We start from the raw sequence: 21,438 nt of genomic DNA on the forward strand, positions 1-21,438 counted from the left end.
TAGATTTAAAAAAAATCCCCAGTGCTTACTCAGGCAGGCAGCCAGGCAAAGACCCCATGGGTGGGCTATCACCATACAGTTTGTAAGGTTAATATATACAATATAATCAGGCTAAACTCCAAAACCTAGGCCTAACAAGGGTAAGAGATCACCTCTATTTGAATATATTAATTTTAAATTGTGTTTTTCTCTCCATTAATCAATCAGTTCCCTAGAAACATAGAAAAAAACCACTTTCTGGTCTCTTGTTTATTTATATTAGGAAACACGTTATTCCTCGTTAAATGCTCGGTGAGTGGAACTACACTGTTTACGCTCTAAGATGTATTTATGGCTTTATACTGACACTGAGGCGAGTCCTGGCTGAAATATTTGGAGCAGAAGGTAGCCATATGTGAGTGGGTGGGGTGATGGCATAATGCTCACGCAGATGCACACACACACACACACACACACACACACACACACACACGGACAGTGTTTGTTAGGAAAGGCCATGCTGCCCAGCACTATCTGAATTACATTATTGCGCAATAGTGTTCACAGCACGAACCAAATGTTCCAAACGTGGCCAGGTCGCCCTCTCTCTTCCCCTCTCTCTGGCTCCACCACTGCCACTGAAAGCAAACGCTAATGCAAAAAAAAGAAAAGCGGGAAATAGAACTCCTAGTTTGGCAAACAAATGAACACCCTTGCGACTGCGAGCACATCAGGCGAGCGATATGCAAACGAGTGCTCCATGTGCCTTCAAGCAAGCTTGCCAGATGCCGGTGAGCTCGGCCCGACGGGTGGGACGTGAGGGAAATCGCCCACCGAGACGCAAAACGAGGGAGGGAGAGTAAGAGAGGCAGGCAAGAGAGTGGGGAGGCGTTAAGGAGAGTGTTTTAATGTGGTGTGATTAGTGCTGCATATTTTGGCAATTGCCTCCATTTGGCACGAGGTGTGAAAGGTACATTTATAGACAGGGCGAGCTTGGTTTCAGGGGGGTGGGGCTAAGCCAGGCTGTCCTTCCTAATGTAGCGCAAGTGATGCTAAAAGGTTTTTTGGACCAGATGTAAACAAATCACATGTGGGATTTCCTGGTGAGGAAAGTGGGGCAACAGCGAACATCTCATTTGCACGGATTGCAGGAAACATCTCAGACTCAGTTAACGACCTCTGTATGCAAAGTAGAGGTCGCCGGCATCAAGGCAGCGTGTCTGAGTCTGAGTGGTGAGCCATCGATGAGTCAGCCCATGTCTGCTCGAAGTGCATTTAATACTCATATCAACAACTTCTATATTTGGGTGGTGTGCCATTAATACACTTGGACAAACACTTTTATCTTCAGTATTCTGATTGGTGATTGCCCGACTGCAGTTTGAATAATACCAATTATAATCAGCCTCCCCAAAAAAACCCACAAAAAAACTGATGCGAGAGCACAAACAACAACAACCACCACCTACAAGCGTTCAGAAATAACAAATACAAATATGCTTTAAAAACATACTGCCTCACTGTGACAGATTTACAGGTTACAGGCAGATGTGCTGCTGAGCTAATGGGCCTTTCATATAATTAACTGTACAGATGGAACAACAAGAATAAACAGAAGGGTGTGCAGGTGTAGGCAGGGTGTCGTAACCTATCAATTTATCTCATATTCAGATGGACGAGATACTCAAGAGATAATAAATACAAAAATGAATGCATTATGTTGTCCAACAAGCCACTAAAAGCAGAAATCTATTCTTGGGTTCTACTCGAGTTGAATTTGTATGCAAAAGTATCGTTGGGCAACCAGTCCCTTTACATATCACAACAATCCTTATTTACTGTGTCCCAGAAAATAAGGTCTGCTTTAAGATATTTCCACCCTGCAGCACACACACATGCACACACATCTCTGTGGGTACCTAAAACGCCAGCATGCGCAGCTTGAACACTCATATTTAATGCATTGCGTTTGCTCGGCGTGTGTTGTGTGCTTGTGTACTCGCACGCTCTCTGTGCAAGAACAAGTAAATTAAGACCACATCACGCCAGCACAATAAAGTCGAGCGTGTTTGCTACATTCCAGCCCCCGTGTGCGCACAGTTAGTACACACACCGGTTCGCGCACACGTTCGGCCGCTAAGCTCCGCAGCTACATCTAAATAAAGCAGATGAATCGCAGCTCCACAGTCCAGTAAGTCTGAGTGGCTCATGCCGGCACATTGTTGTGAATCAGCCACCCTTTCAGAGCGTGCCGTGCCCTTCTCCCCTCCCTTTCTTAACAGTCCGTGTCACCCAACTCCCCTGCCAACACCCCTACACACAGACTGAAATCTGTTAGCTGCTGCAGTTGGTGAGCAGGTGCTAGCGTGGCCTGGAAGCGCCCACGGGGCTCAGAGGCCGCAGACAGACACCAGATCGACCGCCAGTTTTTCTGCATTCTGCTCGACGGTGCCCGGCTTTAATTATTATTGGCCGCTGTAATTAATTACAGAGCCTCTGAGCGGCTGGCGGCCATAATCCAGGATCACTCCCCGACTTCAGTGGTGTCATTTGGCATTTCAAACTGCTCCGTGTGGCTGCTGTCGCTCGCGTCGGTGTCTCGGAAAGCACACGGCCTTGCTTTTGTTTTTTTGCAGCGACAGCTGAGCCTGCAGCGCTGCCAGGTCTTACATTGGTCTCAAGTCTTTCAGACCAACATATGGTCCGAGGTTAGAACGACTGCTTTATCTTAGGTTTTACTTTAAATGATTTAGCTGTTAAATTAAGTTGTCAATTTAAACTATGCAATTGAATATGAGACGCACACTTTATAGTCATTGGTAGCGCCTACTGTTGGCCTGAAGGGGCAATTATTCATGTCGGGAGCTATAAAGATTATGGGTTTATGAGCAGGGGATTTGTCCTCTCCTTGTGGTCAGAGGGCTGCTGCTGTCTGCCCACACACTAAAAAGGGACTCACAATACACACACACACACACACACACACACACAGGCAGCAAGATTTAGGAGAAAAGTAGATGAGTATTGAGCATGGAATATATCTTGTTTAAAACGGCACCCATGGGGACAGAAGAGAGCGAGCGCGGGCCAAAAAGAAGGCAAACAAAGGAAGCTGGCTGCAAAGGAAAGATTTTTTTTTTTAAACAGAAGAAGAAAAGACACGAGATCATTTTAAAAGGGATGTCGAGCGAGATGGAGGCGAGGCCTGGTGGAGGCAAAATTTGTGTCATCTTTTTAAAAAGCAGGTTTACCTCCATGCTCGTCCTCATCCTCATCCTCGTCCTCCTCTCCCACCCCTTTCAAATTACGGCACGGGTTGCAAGAGAGGATCAAACAAGCCGCGGTGTCTTATTCATTTTTTATCATCCTCCTATTCACTGAGGAGGGAAAGGAAAAGGAGGAGTGAGAGGCAGCCACACTGGGAGACTGGGGGGAAGGAAGGGAGAAGAAAAACAGAATAACCTACTTTTTCCTCCTCCCCTCTCTGGGTGGATATGTCGGAGCTTAACGAATTACAAACACACACGGACACTCGTGTGCAATCGCTGCACTTGTAATTGCTCCAGTTGTTGCACGTGAACAGTGGAGCGTGGATCCCGGAGGTGGGAACAACTCTGAGGGAAACAAAAGAGTTGGCGGGCACACAGCCTCACCGCTGGCACTGCCCAGCGGCATGCTGCTAAGGATCGAGCGTGATCTCGCCCCCCGAGCCCCGAGCACCAAGTGGAACGAGTTTCTCAGGCCTCGTCTTCCTTGTGCCACAATCTTCGCTGGGTTTTTGCACTCGCTGTTTAGCGGTGGAGCTGTGACTCTCCGTTGGCACCTCATTATTTCCTCGGGCGCCGAGGGGCAAAAGGCTCCCGATTCCTCAGATGCACAGATAGAAAGAGAGACGAGTGATAGCGAGACGAGGGAGGCGGCAGTGCCATTCAGTTTCCCACTGTGCTCCGCCGCGCTGACGAGACACCTCAAACATGTCTCAGACTCGCACATACGGATTGAAGTACAGTAGCGGCAGGAGGAGGAGGGATGAAGAAAAGAGGCAGAGGGAAAGGGAGGGAACAGATTAGAAGAGAGAGAAAGGCAGAGGCGGTGAAGAGGGGAAAGACAAACTGTCTGAGATGGATTCCAAGAGGGAGAAAAGTGTCGGCTGAGAAGCGAGCAACAGCGGAGGGAGGCGTGGAAGGCAGGCAGAGAACAGAGTGAAACTTTTTGCAAGAGCTCGTTCCACCAGCAAACCCCACAGTAGCTGAAGAGATGCCGCAAGTCTCTCTGTTTGCGGCTGCCAGTCCAAATCAGCAAACCTTATTCTGTCATTCAGAGCTGCAGGTATTCAGTCCCAGACTTCCTCCACCAGCTACTCACATGCAGCCTAGATAAATACACCCCAAGCCTGGATGGTCCAACAGGAAATGGCATGACAAGCTTTAGTTTCAGGTTCTGTTTTTGGATCAGGGTGAACTAAAAGTAAAAGTATGTAACATGGATATTATCATGTCTGCACACGTGACATGTTTAGTTGACTAATTTAGTCCAGAGTTCCTCCAAAGGCCAAATGTAAGAATGATTCTTGCCTTATTGGACATTTTTTGCACTTTATTAGCACATTGGAGGAGATTTTTCTCCTTGTCATACCCACATCTATATAATTTCCTTTGTGGTAGAGCCTTGCATATAAAGCCTGATATCTCACCTGGGAAATTGGTGAGGTCGACATTGATGAAAAGTACGGCACTTTCACCTTGCACGCTAGCATGTTTGTCCTTAAACTTGTTACCATGTGAGGTGGGAATGAAAAGTTTCACATGTCTCCCCAGAAAACAGCAAAACATATATATATATGTAGCTGACTTGAATTTGACTGGTTTCCCTTTCAAGTTTGTCTGTGGACTCTCCTCTGGGCACTGGAGTGCTAACGCTATTCCACAGTGTCCAGACCAAAGGTGATGCAACAGGTTAGGAATGCTGCCACTGGGCAGAGTCATGGTATTCTTGGTATAAACTAGGGTGTCTGTAGTTACGGAGATAGCTCAGGTAGAGCAGGTCATCTACTGGTTCATTTCCTGGCTGCTCCAGTCTGTGTGCCAAATAGTCTTAGGCAATAGTTCTAGTTCCACCCTAGGCTGTAAAATCTGAAACATTGTAACAGTTTGATTTTTTTCTTTTAAATATTTTTCCCGTTTCCAAGTGAAAAAGAACAATGATCAGTACAACAGCATGTGATCGTCATTAACGCAGGAATAGGCAGCCTAAAAACAGACAATAAACCCCACAGTTTGAACAATTTAACAAAAGAAAATCTTCAAAGTGACATTTCATTTTTATCGGTCAGCCATTTATGATTTTAAAAAGATTCCACTCATTTCTGTTTGGAGGAAAATCAGATTATTTGGATTGGATTTATTGGAAGTTTTTGTAATGCCAGAGAACCGCTTGATCTGGCAACAGTGATAAAGTCTTTTAGTAACAGCTACTCGTTTCAGCTGACATAATTGGCGGGTACGCACTCGAAATGAGAACGTTTTGTTGACTTCTGTCAGGAATAAGGAGCCGTTTTGTTTCCAAAAGAACCAAGAATCTCTAAAGACACATCTGACGCTATTTAAAAAAAAAAAAAAAACCCGCATTCGTGACGGGCAAAGAAGAGAAATGTTGACAGGCGTGGTAACAATAACAGATGGGGTGTGCGAGAAAATCTATACATCAGCAATCACATTATAGATCTCTGTGTGTTCTGGCCTCTTTGTGTCGCAGTCTGAATGTGTTCATTAGGAGAGCTTGTTGTTTTTCAATCAGTTATTCACGCAGCTGTTTGAGCACGCAACATGTCAAGAATACCATATGCATAAAAAAGCAATATTATTGTGCTGATCATGTAAAGCATATTTATGAGCAAATATTCCTCCTGCAGTTATAAAACAAACAGTTTTTCCACATGAGCTCAGCTATAGATTGAAGCCTTAGATGAATATTCATTGCTCATATTAATAGCCAGGAGAGGAGAAGAGGGGGAAAGATTTGGGAGAGAGAGGCAGAAGTGTTTAGGTGCTGCAGCTTGTTATTAATAAAGCTGATTATCATCTAAGGCTCATTCTCCACGTGCCCTTTCTTTTGATATTTATCCCTCACCCTCTCCTTGGCTTTAGAAACCTGCATCAACAAACTCCTGCACTGCAATAAATTGAATTAATTAAAGACCAAAATAGACCAGGTGGAGGAACAGGTAGTGAGGGAGGTGTCGATTGTTGTTGCACCCTCTTTGGGAAGCAGACAGTCATACGCATCAGCTGCTCGTGTGTCTCACCGGCCATCTGTCAGGGACAACTAGATCAGGATGGCAGCTCTCCAAAGCCTCCCTCTTCCGCTCTGTCTCACGCTCTCTGTGGCGTTCGGCGGCATGCGTATCGCTCTCACTCAACGGTCATTACGAGTCAAATGAGTGTGACTTAATATCTCAGTTTCATGTCCTCATCTGGCCGCTTCAGTCCTGCTTTAATAACAGTCTCAGGGCCGAGAATCTGTAATGTGAATGTAGCTGCAGTGCTACACTTCCTGCTGTAATAAAACGGCTTATACAGCGCGACACGCACGCTGTAATCTCTACCTTTTGTTTTTACTGCTTACAATACAAGAATACCCATTAACATACACTTTACCCCAGTTATGTCTACTTAAGGGGCCTATTTCCATTCACACAGTATTGTGTGCTTTCTGCACCCGACAACTTATTGCATCTGTATGATGCTAAAATATTCAAACCTAAGTCCGCTTTTTATGTTTTTATAGCTGCACAATTACATTAATAAAATGTAATTGTTTTGCTTTCCATTTTATTCACATTTACCCGGGATTATTAGATTTAACTTAATTTGTGCGTGTTTTTAAAATGTACTTACTTACACTAAGTATTTTCTGCCCACACACCGAGCAGTATCACTGTGCAAACCTGCTTCATTTCATAATTTGACTTGCTATTTGCAAGTGGAGAAAACTTTAAACCATTAAAGTGACATCGCTTTAATAAGTGGGTTATATTCTTTTCTGACTTTGGTTTTTGTAGACATGTTATTTGATTTGCAAGTGTTTGTGGTAGAGAACAGTGTATTAATTAACGGCTTCTGTGGCAATTAAAAATTTGGAGTACTTCTGGAAATAAGTCCCATAGCCCCTCCTAAGTTTAGTTTTCTCTTTTTTCAATCATTTCATAAATGCCCCAGTCATTTCTTATATCACCGAATAACCAAAATAACTTCTGGAAGATGGATCGCATTAGAAGTAAGTATGAATTTAACAGCATAATCCATGTATGCTGCATTACACCCTACAAATTCAGATTAAGCATTTCATTAGTCTGTTGACAGCTTAATATCTCTTTTCTCTAGAGCCACGATGGGTTCTCAGTTGGAAAATTGCAGGTTTATTTCAATTTGCACAACTTCTTCTACCTGCCTAATCCTCTAAGTCAATATTTTAATGGAAAACTTTTATCTGTCCCAGGTCTCAAGTCCCTGTCAGACTGTAAACAAAGTCCAAGTGCTTTTCTGCTTGTCAAGTGAGCAGCTGGAAGCTACAGCTGACATTCATCAGCTTTAGCTTTGTTTGGGGAACGGTACTTTGTACCATCCTGCCTCTGTTGCTTTACCTTTCATTTCTCTTTAGCAACATATTTTTTTCTCATAAACTGTGCTGGCATCGCCCTCACCAAGTTAAAAATTAATTGCTCATTTTCACCAGTTGTAGGATTTCAGGCACATCTAGATCATTTCTATAAACACACACACACACACACACACACACACACACACACACACACACACACACACACATATATATATATAACCTATAAACATAACCTTTTAACATGCAGTTTATCCAAATGCCCTTTTAAGGGACATGTGTAAAGGGTTTCACTGACCCAAGTTTCCCTTTTATATAATATTTTTTTTCCTTCATCAAAGAACTGTTTTTATTCGTTTTGCCAGAGGAAGCAATATAGGGTCAAATGATATATCAAAAACCCTGAAATGTGGCTATTTCCAACAGATGCTAAGTTAGCAAGCTAGCCAAAAGGTTCCCAGATTGGAATTTAAATATCACACCCTTGCCGTCATGTTTTGCTTTCCATATTAATGTTAACCATCTGCTAAAGTTTGTGAAGAAGGGACAAGCTTGTTGAAGTGATGTTACTGCTAACAAACTGCTAACATTGCTGCAACAGCAATGTTAGCAGTGTTAGCTAACACTGCTGTTGCATTCGTGTTGATGCTAATCAGAGAATACAGGTTTTGTGAAGATTTTTACTTTTCTCTGTGATGCTGTTTACTCCATTTTTACTGTATGACGAATTTCCTGAAGTGTGTAATTTATTTACTTAGGACCTAATGTGATAATTTCACATAGCAAAGATGTATTTACACTAGCGGATAAAAAGCTTGTATAACCTTTTTAGTTTTTGACACTTTGGCTCTCCCTCTGGTCAAAGGTTAAAACTGTCAAGAGAGGATGACAGGGGGTGTCAAAATTAATCAAAGTTGAACTTCACAGATTCACTTCTATCTTAAGAGAGAATCTGTAATCAGTCATTTCCACTGAGGGATGGAAAAATGTTAATATTTTAAATGTTGACGTGACTAGACCTTTACCGACCACGTCACTGTAAAAAAGAAATTGATGGAGGAGAGTTTGTGAGCCTTTAAAGTTTTATTGCTGCAGTTATTTCGAAAGCATTTTTTATATAAAATGAGGTTTTTTTTGAATAAAATCACTTTATTATAAATGTATTTATTAACTTCTGCTCACATCAGACCTTCTCATGAATAATGCACATAGAAATGTTTGATGGTGCTCTACTACTTGTAGAGTGCGGTGTCCAACGGCGGTATGTGGTAGGTTTTTAGTCACGTACACAAGCGCTTTTAAGAAGACCCATTTCAGCCCAGTTTAATTACCACTAACTTTTAAAACTTTTAAAACTCTGGTCATGTTTCTCCCATACTGTGGTATAACCTACAGCACTCCAATCCAAGGTCAAAACCACTTAGTGGACGGTAAAATATTTATGATATAGGGTACGCGTTTAATGGTGGCACCCTTAGCCAACTACTATGTCTCCCCCTCGCTCTGACGTTTTGCTGAGCTCCAGCCGTGTCCTCCAGCCTACAGATGAGCTCTTCCCCCAGGGGCAGGACCACATCGTCCTCTGCCTCTCCTGGATGCTCCCATTGGAGAGCCAGCAGGGGGAATTGAGCGGCTCAGGAGCTGTCCTTAAGCAAGGGGAGGGGTAGATTTATAGCTGGTGATTTATTAAGGCGACAGAGGGAGAGGGAGCAGCAAGTAATCAGAGCAAGACGGCAGGGCAGTGACTCCCTACAAGTTCATGTGCTTGAAAAATTGTGGAGAATAAGGTACACTCGTCAAAGCTCGATACACTCATCCTCTCTGGGCGAGAGGAAAACATCCAGAGTATTTTAGTGGACGAGCCAGACTAAATGATGGGGCTGCCGCAGATAGCTCGTGAAAGTGTGTGTGGCTGCGAGGTTGAGCTCCCAGCCTGTGATTAATCTACCACTGACTGTCTAATTACCAGCCATGCCCCTCTGTGTTCGCTGGCTCCACCGTAGACGCGCTGACCCACGCCGGAAACTCGGTGCTCTCGATGCAAATTAAAAGCCCTGTAAATATTTGCTTTTAACTCTTGCAGACACATTGTTTCCAATTTTGCGCTTCACTGGTCTGCATCCCTGACACCCCCTCCTTCACAGATGCACACTTTTCTGCCCACCACGGATGCATTTGTGCATACATTTACTGTTGTCAACAAGTTTACCATCAGCCCACACACTCGCTACCTCCTCTGTCTAGCCCTCCTTTCTTTCGTCTTAACCGCATCCTCCCATTGTTTTGCAGTTGGCAGTCTATCAGCCCATTTTTTTCCCCCCACTGTCAGACAAGCCTAGTCTCTGTAGGAAGTGAATAAAGAGTATACGGTGGGGAGGAAGGACAATGAACATTGTTTTAAGCTAGAAACATTGAATTAAAACAGTAAACTGGTTTCTTTAGTTTATAAGAAAATATTTTTGGTTTTGCAATGTAATGTAAATCCACAAATCTTTGTTGCTGGTGTAAGCATTATGCATGCACACATGTTGTGAAGCATCTTTGGAAAGTGCTAATCAGCCATGACAATCATGTTGCATGAGCTAGCCAGTCATTATCAGCTATGGTGGTTAACGTCTGGTTACACTGGTGAAAGAGTGTTTAAAGATCCAAATAGATGAGAATAATCTGGTTTTCTTTATTTAAAGCCAACATTTGAACCTAAACGTGGATTTAGCGAATACTTGTTTCATTTTATTGACTTATTCATTGATTAGCAGAAAGATCACCTGCATGATGGAATGATTGTCTAGTTCCACCAGCATCATGTGAGGAATGGTGAGCATGGCAGAAGAAAAATAACTTTACTGTTTTATGTAGACATCAAAGCCTTTGCGTCTCCATGAGCTGAAAAAAAAATCATTTCCTTGTTTGCTGTAATAGTTTTCCCATTTAGCTGCTGTTAATTTAGTTGATCAGTGTGCTTAACACTCTTAGCTTACAGCGTGCTTTGAATTTGATTCTTTTTGGGAGAAAGGAAGATAATAAAAAAATGATAAGGGATTGACAGGAAGAAGTGTGAGCGATCGCTTACCTGCCATTCGGGTTTTGCCATTAAGGAGCTCACAGAAAGGCTGTCAGCAGGATGGCAAACATACAGAAACACACATACATGTCCACCCCATCTATTGGCATTAATGTGGCATCTGCTGAGATGAAACGGCACTTTTCTGTTCAGCCACTCAGCATCCACTCTACCGTGCCCTCGCAATTACCTTGCAATCAACACGTCAAACTCGCATGGTGCAGATAAAACACACACCAGGGCTGCAGATACACAGATAAACTACAAACAGCAGCATATGTTTTTTTCTCAAGGTATATGCACTGATAACCGTGTATTATACCCATGCACACAGTCACAGGGATACATTGGCGTTTCAATATCCAATTTTCCTGTCACAGCCTTGATGTGTTAATTAGCAAATGTGAAAACAAATGAGTTGTGCTGATTCAGAGGCTGTCAGGGTTGACATGATAACGAGCGCGATGCATTTGTGTGCGTGGGCTTGACTTGGCTGCACATTGACAAGGTAAATGTAGTGTATGCGATTTTTCATTTGTGTGTTATAGGCCTACTTTGATTTGTCTCCATTTCTCTCCCAGTCACTTCATATTTCTTCGTTCTAGCCACAAAACTATTTTAAAACAGTGACTCCTTTTGACCTCTTACAAAAACTTCACTCCCTGAATTCCAGCTAATAGCCAGTACCCTTGGCACAGCAAAGTCGGTTTATTATCTGTCATTAAGTTGAGTCTGGTGAGTGTACTGACAGACTGACTGGAAACACAACACGGAGCTAGAGTTGGTAGGCAATTACAGGGAAGGCAGTGGTGGGCGATTCTGCAGCTGTATTCGAGTAGAATTGGGTGGAATTGGTTTTATTGGGATTTGGATTGTGCTTGGTAAGGTATGTGGCAGAACGGTGATGGATGTGATTGTGAGGCTGTGGTCTCTAGATTTAACAAAGCAGGAGATTTAGAGAAGCTTCCTAGAAGGAGAAATATTGTGGACTGGATAGTGTCTGCATCAGAAACTGGTCAAAGGCACTGGATGCTGAAAGCAGTGATTATAGTTGATTGCGGACAAAGACAACTGCAGACATCAGCCATAAGCAGTCATTTCTATTTTTTGAAGTCCTGAAGGGCGACGTCCACACAGAGCCTTTTACTGACCATCTCATAATTACATTTCTCAGACCCAAGAAGTCTCTCGCATCACCGTGCATGAATTCTGTCCCACTCTTCTTTCAAACGTTGATTCGGTTCATAGATGTTTGCAATCATTCGTTTATGCACAGTTCTCTTAGGGTTCCCCCACAGCATTCCTGTCAGGTGGAGGTTTATCTTTCAATGGGCCATTGCAACACCTTGATTCTTTTCTTTTTCAGCCGTTGTTTTGTTGCATGATCCAATTTTCGACTCATTGAGTGCAAGGTCCCCAAGTCCTGTGGCCGCAAAACAAGCCCAAATTACCACCCTTCCACCAACGTGCTTAAATGTTCATATGACGTGTTTGTTTGCCCTGATATGCTGTGTTTCAGTGTGGCCAAACACAAACATTCATTACGGCTGATCTCCACTTTGGGCTCGTTTATCCAAAGCACATTAGTCCAGAAGTCTTCGGGTTTGTTCAGATTCAACTTGTTTAGACTTTTTCTCGTCGTACTCTCATGAACTCTAAGATTTAAATACTAACTGAGGTCTGTAGAGTCTGAGATGTAGCTCTTGGATTTTTTGCTAACTGTCTGAGCATTGCATAGTCAGACCTGAGATTAAATTGCTAGGATATCCACTACTGGGAAGATTGCAGCATTGTGTTAACAAACTGTCACATTTGCTCATAATCAATTAATAAAGTGCGTTGAGTAGCAGCACATAGCTCTTATTTACCCTCTTCATTCCTATGGAAAGCGTAAGACTATACTTAGATTTTAACAGCATTTGGTAGAGTCCAATGAAGGCTTTATTTTTCAACTATTTAACAAGGGTTAAATAGCTTTGCTGCTAATCTCGTGGAATAAACCTTTTTTAAGGTTTATTCTTGTTCTTAAGGCTGTTTTATTTAGCTAAAGTTCTGATATGAATGTTGATGTCTTGTTAAATATCCCAATTGTTTGATCTTTGGGCTGAAGGAAGAACAACACACGGTGTACAAATGCTCAATCAACAATCTCCTTATTCCATACAACACTTTGAGCATAAACGTCCGGAGGGTGTCCGCCAGATCTCGAAGTGTCTGACCGTTTCTCACATTCTTATAGCTTCGGCCTCCCTCCAAACTAAGCATTCACATTCTTTCTCTCTTACGGCGCCTAAGTGAGATGTTCTATTTGTAATCAGAAAAGGAAGGCCATGATTCTACACAAACAGCATTTCTTATAACTCAGCAGTATAATGTATCATAAAACAGTGTAATGATTTCACAATCTTTAATCCAAGGCATAATGTGGCCTATAGCCGTATAAAGATTCAACAATTCTTTGATTAGAAGTATAAGGTGGCTTAAGATAGTATAATAATCTCACAAAAGTAATTTAGGAACTTTGATATATTTGAATGAAAATTAAAAGTTTTACATTTTTGTTGGCAAGTTTAGTTATCTAAAAGCATCGTTTTGGTATTGGTATTTATGAATTGCGCCGACGGTGCTTGATGCTTTTATTTGATCGTGGTTCCTCTGGCAATCTTTGGATTGCCCTTCTGTTTGTCTCTACCATATTTTGGATTAAACCTAGATAGTCTCTTGTCCTTGTTTGGCTGGTTACTTGAACAATTTCAGATCTCATCAGACATCCATCGATTCGCTTCCGCTTATCCTTTTCAGGGTCGCGGGGGGCACTGGAGACTATCCCAGCTGTCTTAGGGTGAGAGGATACACCCTGGACAGGTCGCCAGTCTGTCACAGGACTAATACATAGTAGGAGCCAATCGCACTCACATTCACTCCCACATTCACCCCTATCAGCAATTTAGTGTTTCCAATTAACGTATCCTGACTCACTGCATGTCTTGGGACTGTGGGAGGAAGCCAGAGTACCCGGAGAGAACCCACGTAAACTCCACACAGACAGGTCCTGGCCTGATGGTGGAATTGAATTGATGGTGAAAGTGAAGCAACAGTGCTAACCACCATGCCACTCACCCTCATCAGACATTTGTTCTCAAATGATCAAAAGCTATATAATGATTAAATAATTCATGAGGAACAACGTATACACAGATCGAGTACACACAAACATTTCCTTTTTGATGTGTAGATGAGTCAGTTACATCCATGACTAATCTTAATCAATTCTTCACCCTGCTTTAGAAACTGTAAAGGAGAACAATTTATTCCTGTTAAGCGTGGTGTAATTTCAATCAGACTTACTGATCGCGCTTCAGTCTCCACGAGCAGAGACATGACCTACACGTGGAAGATTAACAGCAGGTTAATTGGGGGAAGGCTCTGTCATAAAAGTGGTGCTGAACACTCCTCCCTGTAATTAAAGATAACAAAAGTAGACTTGCTGTTGAAAACATAAGCACTTAAGTAATTCTTCCCTGAATGTGTGCAGCGAAGCAACTCCCCCACCCCTCATGGCACCAACATCAAAGTGTGGTGTCAGTTTTGAAGCAGAGATAGGCAAAATAAAACACAGTTTGTGGAATGCGATCCCCGCTGAGACTTATAGTAATTAGTCAGAGAGAAAATTGTTCAAACATGTTGGAGAGAACAAAACAATAAAAAGAACACTTGCAAAATCGGATAAAATCTAATTGTCTGTGCAGAGTCTTTATTAGTTTTGTCAATGACAGATTTGCAGATCATGGCTTTTAGTCTTGTATTGGAACTATTTCTACACTAAATCCAAGACTTCACTTGCTTCAAAACACCACCTCACAGTCATTAGTCATGGAAGGAAGGTGGGGTGGTGGCTCACAGAACTTTCTGTTACTGAAAAGAAAAATCACTTCTTTCACATGGAGAGGCTTTATTTGTTTTACTCTTTCTTCTGTCCTCATCGGGGGGATATTTTTCTTAAAGCGGTGATGCATTTGTTGCTAGCTACCTCACAGATGATTGACTTTTTCCAACCATTGCAAGATACACCTAACCTTGTATAAATACCTGGTGGACATTAAGTTCTCTCTCAGGACAAAGGCAAAGTTAATTGAGCGTTCTGTTGAATGGTGTTGAACAGCGTTCCTGCTGCAACCTCAATAGACGATTGATGGCACTCACACAGTATCATCGAGAATCATCATCTGACCTCACAGTTCTCGTCATCTTCGTGGCGCTTTCATGTCACTTATGCTTTCATTTCTTTTAAGTTTCCGATCCTTAGCTTTTCTGTTTTTGCACCTTTTTGCCATCTATTCCTTGTCCTGCCTTCGGTTCCACATCAGGTCTTGTCTGGTGATGGTGTTGCCTGGTTTCCTCAGTGTATGGGCTATCCACCTCCATCTTTTTCTTCCTATCTCTTTCTTTACAGATCTTTTATTCGCTTTTTCCCACAGGTCATGCATCTTGATCTTGGTCTTGTTTAATCAGAATGTTGCTGTAATGAGCCATGCACCATGAACCTTACAACTTAGTAGTGCCTTTCTCTACTTTTAGATAATATTAGCACAACTACTTCCATGCGAGAGGCATCATCTTCTTCATGTCTCATTACTTATCAGTCTATTCCAGGGGTGGGGAACTCCAGGCCTCGAGAGCCGGTGTCCCGCAGGTTTTAGATCTCACCCTGGGTCCACACACCTGAATCAAATGATCAGTTCATTACAAGGCCTCTGGAGAACTTCAAGACATATTGAGGAGGTAATGTAGCCATTTACATCAGCTGTATTGGATCAAGGACACATCTAAAACCCGCAGGACACCGGCTCTCGAGGCCTGGAGTTGCCCACCCCTGTTCTGCTCTGTCCTGATTGAATGCACCTAGTCTCGCTGGTCCCTAATAATGCAAGTCTGTAATTTTGCATTGCTTTAGCAATTTAGTAAGCCCTTCCAGTTTGATACATGGTTTGGACTTTCCATGTGTTTTAATCCTGGTTGGAGGAAGGATTTTTGGTCCTGTAGTTTCCAAAAACTCCTGACTTTTACTGAATGGCGTGCTTTGGCCTTGGGTTGAAGGTCGTTTTTCCAAATTCAAGCTTCCTTGATGTTCTCTTGTCAATATTTTGGGGTTTTGTGGGATAGGGTTGCCAGCCAACCCTCCTCCTTTCTCATCCAGGCGTGGGAACCACCATGGGGGAGTTGAAAGTGAGGAAGCAGTGGGGAAAAAATCTACAAGGAAAACATTTTTCTCAATCTGTGTCAGTTGTTTCAGCTCAATTGAACATAGTATTATTGCATTATTGTATAGGGTTGTTACCTTACAATACAAATAGACTTGAATTGAATTGAAAAAAGTTGGTGTTCTGTTAAAAAAACAAACAAACAAACAAAAACTAATCCAAACATAAAAATAAAGATTTTCTAGGTGTCCCACTTGTGGAATACCTCCAATCTGCTAACTGTAAAACAGAATAACATAGAATTGAATTATAAAGATAGTTCCTATCGATGGGACTGCTGTCAACGATCAGCTGTCTAGGTATGGACCAATAACCAATCCAAATATCAGATGCTCTGTTATACGGGATATTTCACATTTCTTTAATCTTTAGTGAACATACATTCTTGACTTGTCAGTTTGTTCCTGTGATTTGTCGTCTTATAAACACATTTAAATAGTTTTCTTACATCTGCATCGTTCATTGCTTTCTAAGTGTGCCAGTTGAGACGTTAGCTGTTGTTTTTTTCCTTTTAAGTTCTTTTAGCTTAGATGTTGGATAATATCTATCTGATATTCTCCTCGGCAGCTGCTCCTGTCAGATCAGTCACTCCGCTTTCTTCTCCACCTTGCTTAGAAGCATTTAGTCGTCCATTATATGCATATATGCTCACCGTTCACTGCTCAGTTTTCTCTTCTTTGAGGCATTCATTTCTTTTGTAGCCGAAGTGATATCGACTGCACGGACTAATGGTGATATTTGTTATTGTTATAGCTGTTGGCCTAATGACAACTACATCTATTTGAACCTCGTACCAGGCAGGCATCATTTCACATCAACAGATTAAGCAGCAAAATGATATCACTTACAGACGTATAGGTCAAATGAAAGTGTTTGAGTGGCCGGATCTTTCCAATAGCTGTGATCCTGATTTGCTCAAGCCTGCTCAGTTGATGAATGTGTGGCACAGTGGTGTAAAGGTCGCAGTGAGGCTGGAAGGTTGTAATCACAGACTGTGTGGCAAAGATGAACACTATGCTGCCGTTTTGCTGGAGTCCATATTTTGAAGACTTGTCGTTAGGGTTAGGATTACCTGTCACCATCTTCGTTTTCAAGAACCAGAAGGAACCACATTTGGATGATAGGGTGTCTTATTGAGTGTTAGTGTGTGCAGCACAGTATTTATGGCCATATTTTGTCATAATTTCACCATCAACACCACAAACACTTTTTTCCTAACAGGTTGTAAACATGCTTTTTAATAGGCCATTTGTACATGTGAGTACAGTATATGGGGAGTGACTCACTTTTGGTGCCAGCCTCAAATGGCCACTCCAGGAAGTGCAGCTTCCACACTGGCGTCATGCTTTCAGCCCTGGAAAACATGCTGTGGAGCTTGATGCCAGACATTTCTCTTCCTGTATTACTGCTCAACAAAAGGCCCACATGTGCATCCAGTAGAAAAATCCTTAACTGTGGAAAACGCTGGGATGCAATTGATTCGCATGTTTTTTTGTGCTGCTCATCTTCGATGATTCAGAATGACACAGACCTGTAACAAAGACATGCAACTTGTGGGGATAGGTTAATTGGATAATCCAAATTGCCACTAGGTGTGAATGTGAGTGTGAATGGTTGTCTGTCCCTATGTGTTAGCCCTGCGACAGACTGGCGACCTGTCCAGGATGCACCCTGCCTCTCGCCCTATGACAGCTGGGATAGGCTCCAGCGCCCCCTGCGACCCTGAAAAGGATAAGCGGAAGCGAATGGATGGATGGATGTAACAAAGTATCTTGCGGTAAAGACTGGTTTCGAATTGAAAATCTTTTTTTTTCTTTTTTTTGAATTGCAGCATCATTTGCCTTTCTCATTTAGATTAGAAATAAGTAGGAGATGAAAAAGAAGTGCAGGGGAAGATGAGTTTCCCACTGACAGTCTGCCACGGAGTGGCCTGTGCAGTCTCCCTCAGTCTCACTGCCTCCTGGGAGTTGAGGAAAACATTCTGCTGATGACATGAATCTTGGATGAGTGTGCATCTGTGTGTGAGTGTGAGATAGTGTTGCATGCATACAGAGAAGTACAGTATTCTGGGAGAACCTGTTCATTTAAATCTGCGTCTGTGAGTATGATAGCGTGCGTGCGCCAGTGGCGCCAAAATTCCACACACACATTCCCATGAATATCTTGTGTGTGGCTCTGTTGACATGCTGAACCGTCCTCTCCCCAGTCCACCCCCATTCTCTCTTTCTCTGCTTCATCAATCACTTAAGCTTTCCCACTGCTCATGGCAGAGCTGGACCAATTAAACCCTCTAATTGAGCCAATTAGCAATTAAACACTCAGATGCACCACAAAATTCTGGCGGTCCCCGCAGGCATACTCGTGTCTGCCGGGGGCTTGGCCAGGAATTCTGACGTACATGTGCCACGGGGTGCAAGTTTTGGGCAAAAAGGAGTCCAGTTGTCCCCCTTCCTGGGCTCATCACGTCCCTGAGAATCTCTCCTCCTTGTGTCACTTTGACTCAAGGCCTCTTGAAGGGCCTCTGCTGACCACAGAGAAGCTTTTCATTAACAGGACCTGTTTCCTCTCCATCCTTATTCTCACCTTTCATCTCCAGTTTGGCTCTCTCGTCATCCCTGCTCCTTTTTCTTTTTTTCCCTTCCCCTCCGACACTCGTCTCTTCGCCGGTCTCTTTTATGTACGTTGGAGGATGAAAGTTTAACAGCAGTGTAGATGGTTATTTTTGATTGTTGGGTGTGTGGGTGAAGGGCTCGTCCCAGACTCTCCGTGGTTTAATTAGAGCACGCGTCGTGCTGCCCGCTTCTCAGCGAGCAGATACACACCCAGACGCACACACGGGGGGCGTGGGCAGAACAACAAAGTCCACTCGGAGAGGAACAAAGGCAGGCGGCAATATATTTAGTGTGCACGCGCGGGAACAAACAAAAACAAGGAGGGATTAGAGGCGCTACAGGCCCGCTCGCAATTACCGCTCTCTCTTTTTTAACTTTTTTTTCACCACGCATTTCCCCAAAAGCCCGAATATATCCTCTCCAAGAGCTTGTTGTACATAAGAAACTATTATTACATGAATGAGCCTCCTTATTCGTGTTATCTGCTCATCAGCCTATAGACTCTAATTATCTGCCGTCTTGCCTCAAGCCTCTTAAATCCCATACTTTTACATTTTAAATGGCTTGTGAGAGAAAGGGGGAGTGGGGGGGGGAGAAAACAAAAACAGAGGTGGGTACAGGCGATGCAATAATATCCTTAATGATGCCTTTAAAGGGGACAATTACGGTAGGGCGATAAAGCAAAGGGGAGAGTGTGAAAAAAATGCGATAAGAGTGAAAAAGAGTGCGCTAACACTGAGGAGATATCTCACTGTACTCCCAGCGTTACTTACTGCCGGGCCTTGTGTGTCCCGCACCGTTACATAACACCACGCAACAACGTAACGGCAGCCTAATCTCCTCCTCGCCTCGTGCATTTCCTGACTCTGGATCTGTTAGATGAGGATTTGCACATTTCCGCTGTAGATTACATGAATGGCTGTGCACAATGTGGGCTTTCATTCATGTGTGGCTCAGTTAATGCTACGAGTGTGTCTCTGTGTTCTGCGTATAGCCAGAGAGCGCCCCAGCTGGGCTGTTCTAAGCTGCTTACAGGCGCACATTATTGACATTTGACCTTACTGGGCAGTGAAAGGCTCGCCCTAATCTCCAGCTTCTACTCGTCCACCAACGCTGTCTACTGTACTGTCTGTAGTGTTGCCTCCACGAGAACCTCTGAAGCCTCGAGGAATTTAACAACCAGAAATATTGAGGCATCGCTAGCAGCGTTGTTCGGTGGAAACTCAGCAGAGATGCGTGCGTGCTAGCTGCCAGGTTGAGCACGGCCCGCCAGGAGGGATCGCGCCCTCATGCAGGTCGCACTGGGACAGCAGGATTTTCATACATAATGAATAGAGAGACATGTAGAAATGTGCACTCAGCAAGGAGCATATATGGGATTATGTTGCAAACGCCAGAGGAAGTAAAAACATGATGGCAGAAATTGCATTTGTGTCATTGTGTTTGTTTTTGTTCTTCCGTCCATGTTGGAGAGAAACATTTTCAGCCTCGTGATGTAACGACGTGAAGTGAAACACGTTGATCGTCACATGAAATGCTCCCAAAATGAACCCTTGTTAGTTTGATCTCCACAACACTGGCTCTGGATTTAGAAAATCTTTCATTTCAGGAAAAAAAAAAGAAAAAAGGTCCCTTGGCAACAGCTGAAGGTGAAAAAATGTTGAACTGACAACATTTAATGGAATATATTTCTGTTTCAGATAAGCTTAATCTCTTTTATCTTTTCTTCCTCCCTCCCCCCGCCCCCGCTCTCTCTCTCTTTATCACCGTCCCTTAAATCTCTTCCCTCCTCCCCCCTGCTTCTCTGTCTCATTCTGCAGAATTCATCATCAATCCAATTATCTGGATAATTGAGGACGAATAGGTATGGAACGCAACAGAGCCATGGCTTGGGAAGTGTTTCGGATCACCGTTGCTCAGAATCACCACTGACCTGGCACCCACTCCAAGGTCCAAACCCCTTTATCCGGCACCCAGAGCCCAAAGGACCCTTCTCTCCCAAGCAGCTGCCTTGTCCTCCACTTCACCTTCAGTCAGCGCCCTTAGTCTTGGTCGAGTTTCTAAAAAAGCTCCTTTTTAGTCATTAAGGGTTTTTTACCTTCCAGATTGTTGGATATAATCCACTTTTGCTCATAAAGAGAGACGTTTTCCCAAACTGACTAAAAGCAGGTGGCTGAACGGTATGAACTCAGTCATGAAGCCCCTTCCATTCTTTATAAATAGACAGAGTCGGCGGAGTTTGTCATCCAGGACAAGCCACCTCAGCCTTATGACAGACTGGTGCCTCATGAGCATCCTAGGCCTCATTCTGCTCTTCAGTCTAGCCTCGAGCCAGAAGATGGATCCTTCTAAACACCCTATCGTGACCACTAACTATGGGAAGCTCAGAGGCATCAAGAAGGACTTGAACAATGAGATTCTTGGCCCTGTGGAGCAGTACCTGGGTGTGCCCTACGCTACGGCGCCTATCGGCGATCGCCGCTTTCAGCCACCTGAGGCCCCGGGATCCTGGCAGGAGATCCGCAACGCCACCCTCTTTGCCCCCGTGTGCCCTCAAAATGTTCACGGTGTACTGCCGGAGATAATGCTACCCGTGTGGTTCACAGACAACCTGGACGTGGCGGCCGGTTACATCCAGAACCAGAGTGAGGACTGCCTCTACCTCAATGTCTACGTGCCCACGGAGGATGGTGAGTGGGGACAGGGTGAAATGAAGGGTTGGTGGATGTGGGACTTTGATGGGTAACATTTAGCACAGAGAATAGGTGGACTTTTCACTAAGCTCCAAACCCTTTAGTTACTATTACCGTACCGTTCTTGTTGAGCTTTCCATGCTCACACAGCAGGCACACAGTTACTGCTGTACATGTGTTTTTTAAGTCTGCAACATCAGGTTCTTGGTAGA

The 21,438-nt window shown here is 43.5% G+C and overlaps 1 protein-coding gene across 4 annotated transcripts in view; it reads left to right on the plus strand.

Annotated features, from left to right (window-relative positions):
* nlgn2a (neuroligin 2a) overlaps positions 1-21,438 on the plus strand; it is a 239,238-nt gene that overhangs the window by 66,413 nt on the left and 151,387 nt on the right. For 2 of the 4 annotated variants that reach the window (XM_005750030.1, XM_005750026.1), the window contains one exon: positions 20,354-21,223. In XM_005750030.1, the coding sequence (XP_005750087.1) occupies positions 20,716-21,223 (508 nt within the window). In that variant the 5' untranslated portion in view covers positions 20,354-20,715. Of the gene's footprint in view, positions 1-2,664; positions 2,688-4,051; positions 4,309-20,353; positions 21,224-21,438 lie in introns of those variants that run through there. The other 2 variants (XM_005750029.1, XM_005750028.1) reach the window with 2 other exon arrangements.

This window comes from Pundamilia nyererei, unplaced genomic scaffold, assembly GCF_000239375.1.
Source record: "Pundamilia nyererei isolate P.nyererei 1_Seehausen unplaced genomic scaffold, PunNye1.0 scaffold00260, whole genome shotgun sequence".
In the NCBI taxonomy this organism is placed as follows: Eukaryota; Metazoa; Chordata; class Actinopteri; order Cichliformes; family Cichlidae; genus Pundamilia; species Pundamilia nyererei.